The following is a 19238-nucleotide window of genomic DNA, read 5'->3' on the forward strand; positions in this document are numbered from 1 at the left end:
GCACAGAGGAAGTCAGGAAGCAGTAAGGAAAGTCAGACTCAGAACACAGGCCTGTCTACACACTGAGCCCAGATTCTGCACCTCCTTCCCGTCTTGCTGAGGTTCTCTGTGGAGTGAGGACAGTCTCGCTGGCCCACTACCTGACACTTAGCAAGAGTAGAATGAGGCTGTCTGCATCCATCCCTGTGGCTGCCAGCAGGACAGGCAGGAAAAGTCCTTGTCCCCAATCTGCAGGTGAGGAAACTGAGGCCTCTCACTGGAACGGTAGGCCATGCCCAGGGCACTGAAATCATTTACAGAGCACAGTGAATGTAACTTTGCCAACATCACACAGCCCAAGAGCCTGAACTGAAATGTGGCCACAGTCACCTCTCCACACCGAGAGTGCAGGCCACCCCCGTACCACCTCTCCTCCCCAGCTGCCCAGAGCCTCCAGCGGTTCATCTGAGCCTGAGGAGTCCCTGGGCCAAGGACAGTGAACAGCCGCCGCCACCTGCTTCTGTTCCGTGAACAAGAGGAAGCGGGGCCCTTGCCTAACAGAGGAAGTTCCTGGGCGGGGCGGGAGCCAAGCCAGGAGGGCCTGCCCAAAGATCCCAGCCCAGCCTGAGGTCCAGGAAGGGGGCCACCTCTGATGCCCAATGCGGGCTGGATGCTGACCGGCAAAGCTGGGGCTCACAGCCCCCCTCCCACCCACCAGCCAGCAGGCATCGCCCCTTTAAGCAGCAGCCAGTTGGGCTGGCATGCCCAGCGGGTGAGTCAGCACCCAGTGCCCGCTGACTCACCCACCGGAAGCCTCCCGCTGCCCCAGCCCTCTCCCCACACAGGCAACTGAGAACTTTGCTCCTTTCAGGCCTCCAGCCATGGGCTGGCTGATAGAGAGTTTCCTGTGCGTCACGCCAGGGGTGGGGGAAGTCCCCAAGGTGTCACCCCCCAGTCTTTCCGACAGCAGGGACAGGAGAGGACAGGGAGCTGGGGGGGGGGGGGGGCGGGGGGAGGGACAGTGGCTCGGGCAGGCAGGGCCAGGACACAGACAGTGCTCCCGAAGCCTCAGTGTCCCCACTGGGCATCCAGGAGCCATGTGAAGATCAACTGTGCAGTGCCTGTGTGGGCGGCACTCGCAGTGCAGCAGGAGCAGTGACAGGATGCACATGGTACCCCCAAGGACAACGTGGCTTGAAGCAGCAGACCCAAAGCATGCCCTCGGCCTCTGACCCCAGCCAAAGATGGCCTGGGGGCAAGAAGCCTGGGGAACACCAGCAGAGCTGCAGCACAGAGGATGGAGCAGGGACCAGCTGCAAGGCAGGAAGCTCAAAGGTAAAGCTCCCTTAAGGTCAAGTGCCAACCATGCCCTGTTTTGTTCAAATTCCTGAGAATGTGGAGAAGAGCACAATGCTGGAGGGCCCTGGGCCCAAGATGGGGGGGGGGGGGCCACAGGTGAGAATCCTGCCTCTGGGGAACTCAGTCTAGCCACTCCCCCTGTCTGACCCCAGTTCTGTCATCTGACAAGTGGGTCAGACTGCACTGAATATAAAATGTGCCAACTGTAAAGGACTGTGTACACAAGAGGCATCACCCCTAGCTCAGTCCCCACTCCAGGTAAGGCCAGGCCTGGAGGAGATGCAGACTAGACAAAGGCATAACATAGGGTCCCACCAGCTGGGATGGCGGGGTGGGGGAATGGGGGACGTCCCATTAGCTCTGCTGGAGCATCAAGGACAGGAATGGGACATAAAGGAGCACGGGGGAGACCTTTGGAGATACACAGTCCTGGATAGAGACATAGCTGCACCTGTCACAGCTGTATGAGCTCAGGCAAGGCACTGACCATCTCCAAGCCTCAATTTCCTCATCTGTAAATGGGGCTTCGAGGAATAAATGGGAGAGCACGTGGAACATGGAAAAAAGCTTGATAAGTGGCAGCTCTCAGATTTTTTGGTGAGGGGGTGTCATGGCTCCCCACCATATCTTTCCACAGACCCTAAAGAGGCTGATAAGGTCCCTGAGCTTTGCAGAAGTACCTGTCCCTCCATCTAACCCACACACTATCAGATATTACCTGGACCCACAAACTGGAAATTCATCTTGTTAATCTCTGCAGAGAGGCTCAGAGAGGGCAACACCAGGATTCAAGTCACACAGCACACAGGAATCAAGCAGTGCCTCCCCCAAGTTCCTTTTCCCTTCACACCTTTGACCCCTCTCCCTTCACAACTCTACAACTTTTATTGTGATGAGGTATTCCCTGCCTGGAAGCAGCTGAACGAGCATCTGAGCATCGGAAGACAAACACTGCTTCCAACTGTGTCCTTCTGCCCATGAAAACACTGTGGCCCAGAGAAGTTGAGGGACCTGCTGGAAGTCCCATGGCACTGACCAAGCCAGGCAGAGACCCCACACTAGAGAAAAGAAGTGTCTGGGGTCCTAGTTCTCCAAAATGGCAAAGCATATGATTTCCCAGTTCCCAAGCTCCACGAGGTCCGTGCAGGCCAAGTCCCTCCCCGGCCACCTCCCCCCTTGAGTGCCTCCTGAGTTACTCACAGTGGTTGGGCAATGGTCAGGGATCCGGCCTCCCACTTACGTAAGACGTAATTATCCTGCCCACCAGGCCGGCCAGGCTCTGGCTAACAGCCACCGCAGCCACAGGCAGCAGGGGTAGAGATGGACCCACACCCTCCCTGGGACCCCTCAGCCCTCCTGCTGCCTGAGCCCCTCTAGAGAAACAGAGGTAGGATCAAGCCCTGAGTAGAGGCCCACTGAGTGACATCAGTTACCTTTCTCCACCTCACTCTGCAGCTGCAATGCAAACAGAGCCAAGGCCTTGACCCCACATGGCTGAGGAGAACGGTAACAAGGTGTGGGCAATTATTGTCCCTGGCTCAGCACCTACTGTGTGCCAGGCATCATGCTGCACTCTTCTCCTCGCCCATGCTTGCATGAAACTCTTTAGTATTTGCTACCTCATATCATACCCAGCAATCCACACAAGGTATGTGTGATTACTTCCATTTTACAGATAAGGAAACTGAGGCCCAGAGATACTCCTGCTGTTGGGGTGAGGAAGAGGCAGGTTTAGAGGCCCAAGGGGCAGCCCATTCATTACAGCTATGTCCGGTTTGGAAATCTCACACAGCCTAGCCTGCTGAGGCTCTGACGTGCCAAAAACATCCTTTCCTCTTCCCCGTGCACGCACACACACACACACACACACACACAAAATCCCCCTTTCACCCTCCAAGTTTCACCCCCCTCCCCCCCCTGCCCCGCATGACAAATCCTGCCGCTTTGACGCTGCAGCCGCCACCTCACAAAAATTTCCAGGAAGGCCAGCTACTTGGAGAAGACTAAAGTGAGCCCATTGCACAGCCAGCACCCTGGCCTAGCGGCTGACCCAGAACTCAGAGGCAGCAGGGACAAGTCCAGTATCCATTAACCCTGGAGATACAGGGGAGCAAAAGGGGGTGAGCTCCCCAAGTGCAGAGAGAAGCTTGCAAGTCAAGACAAGGAGAAGCTGATGGAGAGGGGGCTTGTGTTAGCGTGGGGTGGAAGGCCAAGAGAGGTTCCTGGGGGACAAGGCTGCAGGGCTGCAAGCTGGCCAGGGATGGGGCCTATGTGGATGGAGAGAGTTGGGGAAGAGGAGTGAGTTCTTGGCTGGAGTGTAGCCAGGGCACCCACATGGGGAGCGGGGGGTGTACAGTGAGATTCCCCCCCCCCCGCAAAGCAGCACTGCTGGGGCTCAGATGGGGAGTCATTTAAATCCCAGCGTGGATACAGCCCTGGGACCAGGGGAGTGGAAGGGGGCCCTGGGTGCAGGATCCGAGTGATTCCCACCTGGATCCAGCAGAAGGACCCAGACGGGGAGAATTCCTGTTCTGGGTGCAGTTAAGGCCTAAATGAGGAGGTCAGAGTGAGGTTTCTGACCTGGAGCGGGGTCACCGGAACGAGATCGGGTCTGATCCGAGTGCAGTCCCCAGGCCCGAACGGGGCGGGGGAGGGGGGGGTCCAGGTGAGGTCCAGGCTGAGATCGAGACCCGAATGGGGAAGGATTCCGAGCCGCAGTGCTGCCCGGGTCCCGGACGGGGGTTGCAACAGGGTCCCACAGACAGCCTGGGGTTCGTGGTCCGGGCGCGACCGGGGAGCCGCGCTCCCCCCGGGCATTCCTACCTTTGGTCTGGGGCATGCTAGCGGGCTGACTGGAGGCGGGGGACTCCATGGTGCAGGCGGGTCCAGGAGCGGTGGCAGGAACTAATCTAGAGGGCGGCGGGCTCCCCCCGGGTGGAGAGCGCTCATGGCTGCGGGCAGGGGGCCCGGGCGCGGCGGCGGTGCGCAGGCGGGGGCGGCGAGAGCGCGTCCGCGACGGGCGGTGCCGGAGCCAGACTGGGCAGCGCCGCGGGGGCCCCGGCCGGACGGCGCCGACGACAGCCCCGCCCCCGCGCGCCGATTGGCCCGCCAGTCTCCGGGGCCCGTCCCCTGCCTATCAGAGGCCGGCCCGGCGTGCCCGTCAAGCGCCCGCCTCGCCCCTCCCGCCCCGCACCCGGCTCCTCCCACTGCCTGTCGAGCCCCGCCCTCCAGCCGGGAAACCCGGGCCCCCTCGGGGCCAGCGCCGGCCCCTCCCGCCGCCTGTCAAGACGCAAGCCCCGCCCACTGCCCGGGATTGGCCGAGCCCGGCTCGCGCCCTCAGGCACCAGGCCCCGCCCCGCGCCCGGCCCGCCCCGCCCCGCCTTCCCCGCCCCGCCCCGCCCCGCAGCGCCCGGCCGGTGAGCTCCGCGGGCACGGCTGGGTGTGTGGCGACCCCTGGGACAATCCCCGGGTATCCCAGGGTGGCGGGGCTGGGGGACGGGGGGTTAGAGTGCGCCCCCGGGGCGAGCCCTGCGTCCGGATCCCTACCTGGCCACTCTCCAGCGCCCGTGACCTTGGGCAAGCCAGGGAGCCCCTGGAGCCCAGCTCGGTCTTTGCCTCTGTGGGAAGGAGACCAGAAGGGCCCGGCCTCCCGGCGCTGCGCGGGGGAACCGGGCGGCCCTTGCAGGCAGTCCTGGGGGACCCAGTGTTGTCAAGGGCTTAGGCACAGTGCCCGGGGTCCGCACCTCTCTTCCCTGCCTCTGCAAACCTCCTCTGAGCGCCCGCAGGGGGTCAGGCACCGGGGAAGGGGTGGGTCACAGTGGGGGACTTGTGCTACCTACCGGGAAGCCAGTACACGTAGCGCTAGGGGTTGGGTCTTCAAGGTCCCTCCTCTACACGGGAGACGGAGTCTCAGGGGGAGTAAGGTGGGCCTTTGGTTCTCTTCTCCTCTGCCCTCCGGGCCTCCTTCTGGACATACAGACTGCATAGCATGTAATAGCCACCCAGGCCAGTCCTCCCTTCTCCCCTGTGGAGTCTAGGGGGATTTTAGGAGCCACCGAGCAATCTGGCCTGGGGATCAGGTGACTCAGATGCAAAGCTATGGGCTAGCGAGGGCAGGAAGCGCCTGGCAGAGGTCAACGGGTCAGCCCCTCGCCTCTGGGCAGGCATGAGTGTGCTGCCTGCCAGGGACCTCACGTGAGGGAAGCAGATTCCACCACCTGCTAGAAATGCTTGGAGCGGGGAGCTGACCTCTGCTTGCCCATTAGTAAAAAGGGGTGATTCCCTGCAAGGCCCCACCCACACAGTGATGGAGAGGGCCTGATGAGATAAGGAAGGGGGGGGATATGTTATTTATGTTATCATTATTCTCTTCCTGCATCTCTTGCTCATCCTTTCCTGGCAGTGGGTGAAAAGTCATGATCTTGACGGGTATGGGATCAAATGCCAACTCTGCTACATACTAGAAGTCATGGAACAGCTCCATGCCTCAGTTTACTGACCTATCCCATGGGAACAATGAAGCCTCTCTGAAATTGGTGCAACTCCAAGCTCAGGCTTGGAAGTGCCTGGCTTAGGGCCTGGTACTTCCTAAGTGCCCAGGAAATGTTTGTAAATACACTTCAGGCCACCTCCTCCAGGAAGCCATCTCAGCCTAACCACTCCTGGGTGTCCAGAGTGCTCTATTCTCAATAGGCCCTGTGACCCTGGACTAGTCATTTCACCTTGGGACCTGCTGCTTATCCATCTGTAAAATGGGCACCCAGCAGCTGCTGCCTCCCTACCAGGACTGCAAGCCTGGTCCCGCAGGTTTCCTAGGTTCAGGCTCCTGCCATCCACTCGGACTTCCACACTTCCCATGCTCCGCCTCACCCTCTCTGTTCCTTGTTGTGTTCAAGGGTCTTACTGCTGACCCTTGAACGTGCCAATACCAATCCTGCCTTGGGCCCTCCGCCCTGACTGTTTCCTCTGCCTGGAGCACCTTTCCTCCCAGAATTCCTGTGGCGCTTCCCTGCCAGCCTGCAGGCCTCCACTTAAATGAACTCCTCTAAAAGGCCTTCCTGTCATGCCCCCAGATCAGTTTAAATTCTCTGCGCAGCACTCATGCCACCAATGCCTTTCCCATTTGCTCTGTCTTTTATCCAGCTCTCCTTCTAGACCATCAGCCTTTCCTGGGCAGGAATCTTGCCAACTCATGCCCTGCTGCAGTCCTGATGCACAGCCCTGGGCCTGGCACATAGTAGGTGCCTAATAAGTACTTGAGGAATGAACAAAGGAAGGATGAAAACGTGCCACAGATATCAATGAAGTGACTCTCGTCCCATGCCAGCCTCCCGGGCACCCACATGATTCAGGCAAGGCCCTTCAGCTGCAAGAGTTGATGGTTAGTCAGGGAGCCTGACAGACAGCCCAAGAATCACAAAACTCCATGTGGGGCGCTATAAATAGACTCATGAGCAAGAGTCTCTGGAAGGTGCCAAACACCACCTGGGTGAGGTCAGGGAAGGCTCCTCAGAGGAAGTGACTTTGATACTGGACCTTTAAGAATCAATAGGAGCTTGTCAGGCAGAAAAGCAAGAAAGAGTCTTCCAGGAAAGTGTTAGAGGTGCTAAATGGGCCCCATATAAGGGCCAGCACGGGATGCAGAGCTGCATTGCTGCCAGGGGAGGAAGCATCACATGACAGCTTCTGTTTTTCTTCCTCACCAGTTGTAGCAGTATCTGCTGGCTTCCCTCTACCTCGAAAGAGCCCAGGGAGGGTGATGAACCTCATGATCACTCAGAAACTGGAAGGAGCATTTGATGGGATCACAGCAGGTTGCTGTTTACCCTGACTCTGAGAAGGAACATCCCAAACACCCCTCTCTGTGCACCCAGGGAAACAGACACAGGGAGGAAGAGGGTGTGGCTAAATAGGGTGTGGGTGTGAGCCAAGATGGGAGGGACCCGGGATGACAGAGGACTGGAAAGAGAAGATGGCCAGAATTCACAACTGGGGAAGCTCACTCACTCATTCATTCAGCAACTATTTATTGAGCAGTTAGTGTGCCTAGCACTGAGGACACAACACAACATTGAACAAGACAGACACCACTCCCTGCCCTCAGGGAGGTGATGGTCTGGTGGGCAAACCAGACAAGCAAAATGCCTAGGTTGCATCATTATAGCCTATCAGAGGATAAGTGCTATGGGACGAAGGATAGAAGGCGATGGGGAGTGCGTCCGGGTGTGGGGACTATACTTTTAGAGACAGAAGTCAGGAAAAGGTTCACTGGAAGGTGACATGTAAGCAGAGAGCTGAGGAAGTGAGGGAGGAGTCATGGGATGTCTGGTGGAAAAGCATGCAGGCAGAAGGAACAGCATGTGCAAAGGCCCTAAGGTAGATGACTTCTAGGGGAATAACAGTGTGGCTGGAGTAGTGGGAGCTTGGGGAGGGGGGCTGTTCTCACCTATGGTACCTCTTCTACATCTGCAACACACTCTTGCACAAGCAAAACCCCACGAGCCTCCTTTCACACCTGTGTAGGTCCACACAGCCCAAATACGCATGTACACGTGAACACAGCAGGCTGCACAAGTGTGAACCTACATGTGGAATGGCCACACAGATGCAGGCACATTAACAGACTCCATCCACACGCACAGCTGTGCCCACTCACCACCCGGCACTGGCAGGGGCCTCCGCGGCCTGCTGATACACAGCGCCCTCTGGTGACCGTTTCTGGCATGGTGGCTGGATGTGAGCGGGTCACTTGAGGGAGCCCCGGGGCAGAGTCAGCCAAGCCACCCTCTCTACTCTTTCCGTCCTTTCCTTTCCTGCCCCCAGTCCCTCCACACTGCAGCCGGAGAGAGCCTTCCAAAATGCGGGGCTGGCCGTGCTCCAAACCCTGCCCGGGCTCCCTCAGTGGGGAACCTCCCCCGGCATCTTCCCATTCCAGCCACTCCCAGCGCAAGCTTTCCTCCCTGAACCTGTGTTCGCAGAGGCTGCTCCCTCAGCTAGGGATGTGCTCCCTGCCTTCTCCACCTGACTCAAGCCCTCCCCTGCTTCGCTGCCCAGTTCTGAAATCGAATGGGGAGGCTTTTCCTGACACACACCAGTAGCACCTCCACCCCAGCCCTCTCATCGAGGACCCTGGCTCTGCCAGCGCCTGCACCCCATCAGCCTGTCCTTCGAACCTGTGGCCCTCCAGAGCAGGAGCTGGGACTAGTTCCTGCAGGCCCAGCACGGGGCCAGCTGCAAGTGATGCTCGGAGGCAGTAGGAGTTACCTGGAAGGAGCATGGCAGCGGGTGGGAGCCTCTCACTTAGGATCAGGCTCCAAAGTTGTGGTGTATGGAGAAAACCGAGAAGGCAGGCAGGGGCTCACTTGCCTTATTTATTTATTTATTTATTTATTTATTTATTTATTTATTCATTCATTCATTCATTTATTCATTTATTCATGAGAGACACAGAGAGAGGCAGAGACATAGGCAGAGGGAGAAGCAGGCTCCCTATGGGGAGCCCGATGTGGGACTCAATCCCCAGACCCGGGATCACACCCTGAACCGGAGGCAGACGCCCAACCACTGAGCCACCCAGGCGTCCCTCACTTGCCCTATTTAAATTGTGACCACCCTCAAGTATCAAAGGGTGAATTCCTACAAGCTAGATGACTCTGCTAGCAAAGCAGCAAGTACTATTTTTAGAGCACCTGCTATGTGCTAATCCCTCAAAGCACATCGTCTTGTAGACTTATTATGATGCAAGGTGCATGAGGGCAGGGAGTTTACTTTGGTCACTGCGGTGTCCCCAGCATCCAGCAGGCACTTAGTGAATAATCATGGAGGGGAGAAAGGCTTACAACAGCTCAGAAGAGGCATACTAGCTTCACCATGCCCATTTAACAGAGAAGGAAACTGAGGCCCAGAGAGATATCTGAAGCAGTTAGTCACAGTAGAATCAACTGTTGTTGAAACTGTCAGTTGGAGACAGAGTTTTCCCTGCCTTTCTCTGCCCGTGCTTTCATTAAATGGTTTGCAACATCCTTCTACTGAGCAAAACAAGTTGTCCTTGAGCTCTTGCCACTGCTCTCTGGAAAAATGCCAAGCCCTTGCTTGGAGCCCTTGGGATGGAGCCCTTGGGGCTGTCCAGCTCAATGTTCTGCAGGGATAAGCTCAGAAACCCTGAGGCTGCCCCAGGGACACATGCAGGCGCCCAGGGGCTCTGGACCCCCAGGACCCCCAGGACCTCCAGTCCAGAGCTTGTCTGTCACCAAGTCCTCACACATGGCCTTGCGTGCCCAGGAGAAAGGGATGGGTGTTGATTGACACCTGTCTCACTCCAAAGCTGAGCCATGATGTGACCCAGTGCGGTCAACAAGGTTAGGCTTTCATCTTACACACAAGGAAACTGAGGCCCGAAGCTTCAAGCAGCTTCTGTGTTCTCACTGCCAGGAAGAATGAAACCAGACTTTTAACCCACATCATTGGAACAGCCTACTATGTATTAGGCAGTTTACTAGAAAGCTCATACCTGTTATCTCACCTCCAGGACCTCAGAGTGGTCCTTATCACCAGGGCATGGTGTTTGCAACAAGTGCAATGACAGAGAAAAATAAATTGCCTGTCTAGACCAAGGAGAAGAGAAGCAGAACTGCATTCAGATGGGGCTGACTCCATGACCTGAGCACACCCAATGGCTGCCTGCAAAGAGCTGTTTTTGGATGTAAAGGCGTCCTGGCTTCCCCAGGAAGTAGCTGAGTGACCTTGAGCTAACCACTTGTCTCAGCCAGGCATTGGAGATTAAGCGCATCCGTTCCCGTCAATGCTTCTGTGCCCTTTCAGCCATCCCCAAGCCTTGACTTCCATCCTTCCTATGACAGGGTTCTCATCCCCTCACTAGAAGTGTCTTCCATTCCCGGGGAATTCTGACCATCACCTGCTTCTTCCTGAGGTCATACTGAGGTTTGCCCCTCTTGGAGATCCCAAGCTCAAATCCACCCATCCATTCGGTATATATTTCCTGAGCATCTACTTTTGCCTGACACCCGTTAAGTACGGAGGAGACAGCAAAAAACAAGACATACAAGGTCCCTGCCTTCATGGAGCAAACTTCTGGGGGAGGTTGAGAAGGAAGGCAATTCATCATATGTACATATGAAGTAAATACATCAAATAATTTCCAAAAATGAGGGCTGTGAACAAAAGCGAAGTATGGTGATGTGGCAAAGAAGCACCATTAGGAAAGTCAAGGAGGCCTTCCTGGAGGAAGTATCTTCTGAGCCCAGACTTGGGTGGAAAAAAATACCCATGTGAAACTGGGAGTAGGAGCTGACATAAAATAGACCATGGTACAAAGTAGGTGCTCAGAGAAAAAGATGAAGGGGACTTCTAGTTAACCATGAACTGAATGGGGATATTTTTTTCCCTTCCCTCCCCAAACCCTTCTAAAATAACAATAGAAAAAAATAAGATAAAATAAATCTTTGAGGCACAAGCTCACAAGGACAAAGAGACAATTCGAGACAAGGCGAATCCACAACATCTTCAAAGCTAGCCAATGAACAGACAAATAGTAACTAACTTAGGGAGTGGAAGGAGGTGAAATCAAGACTGGAGAAGGAGGGGGCCAACCTCAGGCCAGACCACCGACCTGACAGTCCCTCAGAAATACTCAGCCCGGGAGGCCCCAGGTTCCCCTGGAAGGGGAGGGGCAGCTGGGGATGGAAACCCAATGAGGTAAGAGTTTATAAAAGGAGCAGTTATGCCTCCCAACCTCCTACAGACAAAGGTCATGAGCCTCCAGCCTAGAAGGATCCCCGAGTGCCCCCCTTGACATAAAAAGGAAAAAAATCAGCTGGTAACTAACAAAACAGATCACACAAAATAGAGGATATACATAAAGTACTCCACAGCTCAGATGGGAAACAATATTTCCATAATCACGATACTGTAAACACCAAATACTGATGTAGCCACACATTTTGAGCACATGAGGTTGGGCGCTTGGGGGAGGAGAAGCACAGGAATGTGCATGTAAGAGAACGAAATCTTCCCCCTCCATCCTAGGAGCTATCAGATACTGTCTAAAATGGGAAAGAAAGACAGAAATGGCCATCTAAGCATGTGATGGAGAAATAAGGAAGGAAGAGCTAAAGGGGTTGCAAGCAGCCACACTAGAATATCAGCTGCGGGCAGGAAGGGACTTGCTCTGCTGGGGACATCGCAGAGTCCCCAGTGCCCAGAACAGAGCCTGGCACACACCGGATGCTCCATCCTATTTGTCCATGGACAGGCGGCTGCTGGCTTCTCCTTGTTCTTCTTACAAGCCTGGTCATGCTGTTTGACTCCAACACTGTGTACATGCTTTGCTTTAGTACGAAGTGGAAGTCAGCTTGAGGGGAAAAGAAGAAGGCGAGTCATCTAGAGCCTGGCTCCAGGAGTGAGAGGATATGAGGGGAGCAGGCCCAGGTCGTGGAAGGCCGAAATGGAATAGGTTTAGAGCACCTGCCGTCATTCCGGGACGCTCTGGCCTGCCAGCCGCACACTCCCCAGAAAAGCCACAGGTCCCTCCGCAGAGCCATGTGCTTGAGGACCCCACAGGGGCCTCTGCTGCGGGATCAGTGCTGCAGCCACGCCCAGCGCCCCCGGTCCTCCCGCTGCCTGCCTTGCACGAGTTGGGGCACGCTGTCTGTTGGGCTGTGCCTGGGTCCTGGTGTCCCATGTCTCCAGTGGAGGCAGCTCTGCCCTGGAGGGAGGGAACATGCTGGAGACCCCAAGCCAGCATCTGCTGCAGAGCAGGCAAGAAAGGGACACATGTACCCACCCAGGGGGACCCTGGGCAGGACAGTCCACTGTGTGGTGTCTGGCTGTCCGCCCCGGCCTTGGCTGGGACGCGACCTCGAAGCCGAGGGCCACTCTGAGGGACCTGCTGTGGAGACGACCGGGACAGCACAGACATCCAGCCTGAAGCCAGGCCTGAGATCTGTCCCGGCCAGTTCCCAAGTGGTGTTGAGCATGGCCCACCTCCCCACGCAGAGAGGCCTCAGGGGAAGCCTCCTCCGGCCCAGCTGGGCCCTGTGCAGGCCTCGAGTCAGGGCTCTGCTGGGGAAGCTCCCCTGCGTGAAATGCTCTTGGCTGCCACCCGCCGCCGACTCCTGCTCAGAGTCAAAGGCTCAACCATCCCATCCTTTGAAATGTTCTGTTTCCAGACCCTTCCCAGCACCCACAGGTCTTCCTGGTATAAGGAGAGAAAGGGTGTTCAGGTGATCCATGTTGGGGAAATTGTCATTTGAAGGGTCGCAGACATTCGTGGATGGAAAGAGGAGTCTGTCCTGGAGGGAAGCCCCAGTGAAAGATTGAGATTGATCAGACATCTAGTGGGCGGGCAGCCACGATGCCCCCGGCCTGCCAAGACCAGTGGCTTCCTTTGCCCTTCTCCTAGGGATGGATTTGCTCTGCCCTGGCTCTGGAAGTGATTGCTTCTGCTCAGGGATGAGAGAGCCAACAAGTAGCAGGGAGGATGTTGGGTCTCGCACACTCAGAGGTGCCCTCCAGCCTCCACCCCACGGTGTTGTTCAGTGAATGATTCAGATCTGAGGCCACGGCAGGGGGCGCTGCTGTGATGACCGAGTCCTTAAGGGCTATGCAGGGGCAAGGTTGGAGAGCAGCGAGCCACATGGCCTCTTTTGTGGTAGGAGCTCTCCCCTCTGCCAGCTGGTCTCCGCCTCACAAGAGCCACCGGGAAAGTTTGCTCAAAGCTGCTGCCTGGACTGAGTTGCTCTGTGGGAATGTAGGAAATAGTCCCAGCAGGTCAGCCTTGGTGGCATCTGGGCAAAGAGATCACAAGGAATGTGTTTGTCTTCTTTATGCTTTTCCATCGAACGGCTCTGTAAGAACCATGTGTTATTTTATTTTTTTGTTTTTATTTATGATAGTCACACAGAGACAGAGAGAGAGGCAGAGACACATACAGGCAGAGGGAGAAGCAGGCTCCATGCACCAGGAGCCCGACGTGGGATTCAATCCCAGGTCTCCAGGATCACGCCCTGGGCCAAAGGCGGGCGCCAAACCGCTGCGCCACCCAGGGATCCCTTTTTTTAATATATATTAATTATGTAGTGGTTTGATATGTTAATAAAGCCAATTAATCTAATTGATGTTTCTCTGATTTTTAAGATTTTTTTAGAGACAGAGAGTGAAGGAGAGCAGGGAGAGGAGAGTGGGAGGAGGGGCAGAGGCAGAGAGAATCCTTAGCAGGCTCCGCGGCCAGACGGAGCCCCAGCCCCCAGGGGCTGGATCTCACCACCCTGAGATTGTCACCTGAGCCGAAATCAAGAGTTGGACACTTAACTGACTGAGCCAGCCAGGTGCCCCTACTTGATATTTCACTGTAAACAAACAAAATATCATCATTATTTTTAACACTACCTTTCTTTACACCTCAGATCCTGCCTTTTACGGGAAGTCTTCCTGAAATACCCAATCCGAGAGCCTCACAGGACTTGACACCATCTAATGACTCAAAACTGCAGACTCTGGTAGTGTCAGGGGCTGGGTGTGTATGGCGGTTTGGGGGAGGCAGAGGGTCACAGCCAAAGGTCCCTGGCTCTAATCCAGCCCGGCTGTTTCACAGATGGGGGGTAAACAGTGTCTCTCACGTCTGACCCAGGCTGAGTTCCAAGCCAGCACTGCCTCTGCAGCCCCCGGCTCCTAAGTCCCAGAAGATACATGTTGAGAAAGGCATGAGGGTCAGAGACAGGGAGTCACCCCTCCACTTATTTCCTGCTGAGTTTCAAGCTCCCCTAAACTCGGTGCTGTAGAAGAACCATTTTATCATGCTCAGGACACAGCAGCGGTGGCCTGGCTCTGACCCATGACATCTGGGGCCTCAGTGGAGTCACCTGGAGCCCCTTCACTTCAGTATTGGGTCTGGGGGCCTGGCGGTGTCTATGGACTGGAGCACCTCTGCCAGCGGCCAGGGCTTCCTCGCAGCCTGGTGGGTGGAGAACTGGGTAGAAGTTCAGTGGCCATGTCCCATGTGGTGTTAGAAGTCACCGGGTATCACTTCCGCCTTACTGTATTGGCCAGAGAGCCCACCCCGTTTTAGGGACAAGAGGCATAGACTCTGCCTCACGATGAGAAGAACATTGGAGAGCATGCAGCCATTTCTTTAAAAACTCACAGCCCCTCTGCCATTTCTCGTGGACTGTGACCATTGGAAGAGCCACCTACCACACTTCCCAGTATGTCAGCATCTCTTAGGGCCCCCGTGGGGACCTTCTTCCTCCAGTGAGGAGGCTGGTACAAGTGCAGGTGGGCAGGGCGGAGGCACATGGTGGCAGGATCTTAGAAAGATGCAGAGGCCTCAGTAACTGGCAGGAAGGGGGTGGAGGCTGAGGGAGGAGGCCAGAGTGATGAGGCTTCAAGCCTCCCATAGGTTCAGAAGAAGGGTGCCAATCACAGAGATAAAACTGGGCTGGGCAGTAGGTGTGAGAAGAGAAGATAGTGAGCTTGGTGGGGAACATGTTGAGTTGAAGAGTCTGACAGCCCTCTCATCTTTCTAGGCTGAGTGACAGCACCACCTCCCCCAGGAAGCTTTCCCTGCTGCTCCAGGTGGAATTACTGCTCTGTCCTCTGGGTTCCTAAAAACCCTGTGTTGCCCTCATCATGCTGGACTGGAGCCCACAAGCCCAGGCCTAATGCATCTTTGGGTCCCCAGCCTCATCTAAGGGCAAGAGAAGGGCACTTCCAGGCTGAGAGGCCTCCCGGCGGGTGGAAACCCCACAGATGGCCAAGAGCCTCTGGGATGGAATTCCGGCTCCACCATTTACTGGTGTGTGACACGAAGCAAGTTATGGGATTGCATAGCTGCTCCATGAGCCTCAGTTTCCTCCTCTGTTTGGAGATTTTACTGGTAGTCACTTTAAAGAGTCAGAGGGGGACTAGAAGGCACCTAGCACGTAGGCAGAGCTCAACCAGAGCTTGGATGTGAAAGCAGCCCACTCCTGAGGCCTGGGGGCGGGAGGAGGCCTCAGGATTTGGGCCAGCTCAGTGGCCTCCTGGGTTTGGAGCTGGATACATGGGGTCCCCTGAGGGATGCATCTCAGCCTGGCCCTTCCCTCGGGGGCATCCAGTCTGACCCAAAGACGAGCCATGGGCAGGTGGAAGGTAGCTCCCAGAGAGGGCAGCTGGGGTGAAGGGCAGTGCATCCTAACACGGCTGGGTCCTGCCACAGGCCCTCCCCACACCGCGGCCTCCGAGGAATGTCTGAGCCGGCCTGTTCCCACCAGTGAGATCTGAGATCCGAATGAATGAGGGCGAGGCCTGGGTGGGGAGGACAGTTGGAGAAGCAGCACTGCATGCAGGAGGGCGTGGAGATGGGGCGTCAGTGAGCTTGAAGGGACAGGGGAGGGGCCGGTGGCAGGTGAGGCGGGGATGGCACGATGGACTTCCCAGCAGCCTTGTGGCGCTCAGCGAGGACGCGCACATACTGGGCCCAGGAGCACAGAGCCGCCGGCCACACAGGCTGGGCAGGCCCCATGGCAGGGACTGAGGCCATGGGCCCAGTGTGGCCCAGCAGACAAGCACTCAGGACCAGGAGACACCTGCCCGCATGCAAAGCCTGCATGGCTGCTATTGCATCCAGTGAGTCACTGCATCTCCCCAAGCCTCAGTTTCCTCATCTGGAAAATGGGACCATAGCAGCCACTGCCCACAAGGAGCATAACTCCTGCGGGCACGGACGAGGTGTTCAGTAAACAGTCACTGTTTGCCTCCAGTTGTTAGCTCAGCCTGGCAGCGCACCCAGGTCCGTGCAGCAGAACCTGCCAATGTGCCTCCGTGCCACCCTGTCTGGGCTGTGGGATCTTGGGTGGCCCTATCGGCTCTCCAAGTCTCAGTTGTCTCTTCTAGCAAATGGAAATCAGATCCTGGGTGCCCCAGTGAGGCTCAGAGCAGAGAGCGTGTCCATGCATGCCGGGCACACCGGAGTCGTGGCTCTGGACTGGGAGATGGGGAGGCATGTGGCTTTGCCCGGTTCGCAGGGCGGGCAGGCCGAGCTCATGTCCAAGGTCTCCTCTGGGGCACCCTCCCTTCCCAGGAGCAGCCCAAGCAAGCAGCCTAGGCCAGCTGGTTGGTTTTGATAAGTCAATAGTATAAGCAACAAATCGCACAGAGATGTCCCGGGTGCCGGAGGAGGCCATGTCTCCCTCAGGCCTCCTCCTCCTCCCACTCAGGAGGGGAACTGAGTGTTGGGTTTGGCGGCCCAGGGGAGCCTCTGTTGGCAGGTGCCACTGAGAGTTCTGGACCAAGAGGCATGAAGTTTTGTTCTATCCACAAGAACAAAATAGAATAATAAAGCAGCAGTAGTAATAAGAATAGTAATAATAAAAGCACCCACTTATTGAACATTTATGATGTTATTGAATTCTCAAAAGAATATATTTGCAAAACACATCTCTGATGAAGGGCTTGTACCCAGAATATACACAGAATTCTTACATACAAAAATAAGAAAACAAACCACCCAATAAAAAATGTGCATAAAAGGGCACGTGGGTGGCTCATTTGGGTTAAATGTCCACCTACAGCTTGGGTCATGATCTCAGAGTCCTAGGATCAAGCCCCGTGTCAGGCTCCCTGCTCAGTGAGGACCCTACTTCTCCTTCTCCCTCTGCCCCTCCTCCTGCTTGTTCTCTCTCTCTCTCTCTCTCTGTGTCAAATAAATTAATTGAGTCTTTTTTAAAAATGTGCAAAAGATCTAAATCAACACCTCACCAAAGAAGATACACAAATGGCAAATAAACATGTGAAAAGATAATCATCATCATTAGTCATTAGGGGAATGCAAATTAAAACCACGAGGTGCTACTACATATCAATTAAAATGACTAAAATTTAAAAGATGGACAATTCCAAGTGCTGGACAGGATGTGCAGAAACCTTACCTCATCTCAAGTCTTGATCTCAGGGTCATGAGTTTCAGCCCCATGTGGGCTCCATGCCGAGAGCCTACTTTTTAAAAAAGAGAAAGATGGGGGGGATCACTGGGGGGCTCAGCGGCTTAGCGCCTGCCTTCAGCATGATCCTGGAGACCGGGGATTGAGTCCCAGGATTGAGTCCCACATCGGGCTTCCTGGATGGAGCCTGCATATCCCTCTGCCTGTGTCTCTGCCTCTCTCTCTCTCTCTCTGTCTCTTGTGAATAAATAAAATATTTTTTTAAAAATAAATTAAAATAAATTTAAAAAGGAAAAAAACCTGCATGCAATAGTAGTTGTTTTCAATATAACCAAAACCTAGGAGGAACCAAATGTCCATGAACTTGTGAGTGGAAAAACAAATTATAGCATATCCATCCATGGAATACTATTTGGCGATGAAAAAGTTCTGAGCTACAGACAGAGGCAACAGCACGAGGCAACAGCACGGGTGACTCTCAAGTGCATTATGCTGAGTCAAAGAAGCCACGCTGGAAAGGTGACATCGGATACGATTCCATTTGTGCGCCGTCTGGAAAAGGCAGAACTAAAGAGACACAAACAGATCAGTGGTTGCCAGGGACCTGGAGTGGGAGGATTAACTGCAAAAGGGCATAAGGAAATTTGGGACTGAAGGAAATACTCCCCAGGATGTTTGTAATGGTGCTTACAGGGCTGTATACTTTTGTCAAAAGTCATTAAAATCATATTTAACATGTATGAATTTTATATGAATTTTATAGTATTACACTATACCTTAAAAGCTTGTGGAGGAAGAGGGAAGCCAGTTCAATAAAGAAAAAAAGCCCTGAGCAGCTGGCATGGGGGGTGGGGGTGGGGGACGGACCTGATGCTCAGAGGATGACATCATGGGTCCAGGCCTTGTGGCAACTGTGACAGGAGGAGCACACGGAGAGCTAGGTGAGGCTGAGGGCAGTGGCAGCCAGGTGGGTCTGGGCTCAGGGAAGACAAGGGCTGGAGGAGGCAGCAATGGCTCTTCAGGGCAGGCTGGGTGGGTGTCACAGCTGGAGATTCGGAGATTTTGGGAACTGCAGGGGCAGAGGGACATGTGGTGGCTCCAACTGTTCACAGGACAATGGGTCAGGAGCCTTCTCACCCATTACCTCCTTAATTCCTCACCCCAAACTATAGCTCAGAGAGGTTAAGCCAGCCTCCCAGGTCACACAGCAAAGCTGGTGGCAGAGCCTGGCCTGTTGACTCCAAAGTCAGTGTTCTTGCTCTAGGTGTAGAAGGGAAGCCAGGAATCCCTGAGGACCAGCCTCCCTGCCCAACTTGATATGCAACTCAGTCAAGTCACTTCCCCTCCCCAGGCCTCAGTTTCCACCTCTGTAAAATGGGACTCTAACAGAATCATTCTCATAGAGCTCTGGTGGGGGAGAAAGAAAAGACTCAGGGATAGGAAGTGCCCTACTGCCACCAGCCCAAACACCTACCCTCACACTGGCTGAGGAAAATGAATTAGGAAGGTAAAGTGGCAATAAAAACGGGGCTCCTTCCTGCTCCCTGGGCCTCAGTCTCCCCATTTGGCATGAGGGTTAATTGAGTTAAGTGACAGATGGGAAACAGGGGGCTAGTTTGAACACACACACACATTTTTATTATGAAAAATTTCAAGCACTTAAGTTGAAGGCTGGGGTGGCCGTTGCTAATGCTCGGCTGAGTGTTCTCCTCTCTCCCCGCTTCTCTCTCGCTCCCACGTGGAGGTATACATTGCGGTCTGAATCACTCCAGGGTAAGTTGCTGCCATCACAACCTTTTACTTCTAACCCTTCAGCATGAAGAACAGGAACATTCTCACTTGTCACCACTATACGATTATCCCATCAAAGAAAAAAGCTATAATTCCATCTAATACGTAATCCATATTCCAGGCACCCCATTGTCTCCAAAATATCTTTTATGACTGGATTTTTTGTTTGAACCA

General features: G+C 54.9%; 1 protein-coding gene and 1 long non-coding RNA gene across 2 annotated transcripts in view; one reads left to right on the forward strand and one right to left on the reverse strand.

Moving 5' to 3' along the window:
- The window catches only part of MAP2K3 (mitogen-activated protein kinase kinase 3), a 29674-nt gene extending 25294 nt beyond the window's left edge, over window positions 1-4380 (reverse strand). Inside the window, exon 1 of the mRNA XM_077892286.1 lies at window positions 4162-4380. Coding sequence (XP_077748412.1) covers window positions 4162-4210 — 49 coding nt within the window. The 5' untranslated portion in view covers window positions 4211-4380. The remainder of the gene's footprint in view (window positions 1-4161) is intronic.
- Window positions 1005-18013, forward strand: LOC144310788 (uncharacterized). The gene is made up of 3 exons (XR_013376464.1): window positions 1005-1314; window positions 13761-13853; window positions 14880-18013. It is a non-coding gene; the product is annotated as an uncharacterized LOC144310788 (long non-coding RNA).
- Window positions 18014-19238: the final 1225 nt, after the last annotated feature.

This window comes from Canis aureus, chromosome 3 (assembly GCF_053574225.1).
Source record: "Canis aureus isolate CA01 chromosome 3, VMU_Caureus_v.1.0, whole genome shotgun sequence".
Lineage (NCBI taxonomy): Eukaryota > Metazoa > Chordata > Mammalia > Carnivora > Canidae > Canis > Canis aureus.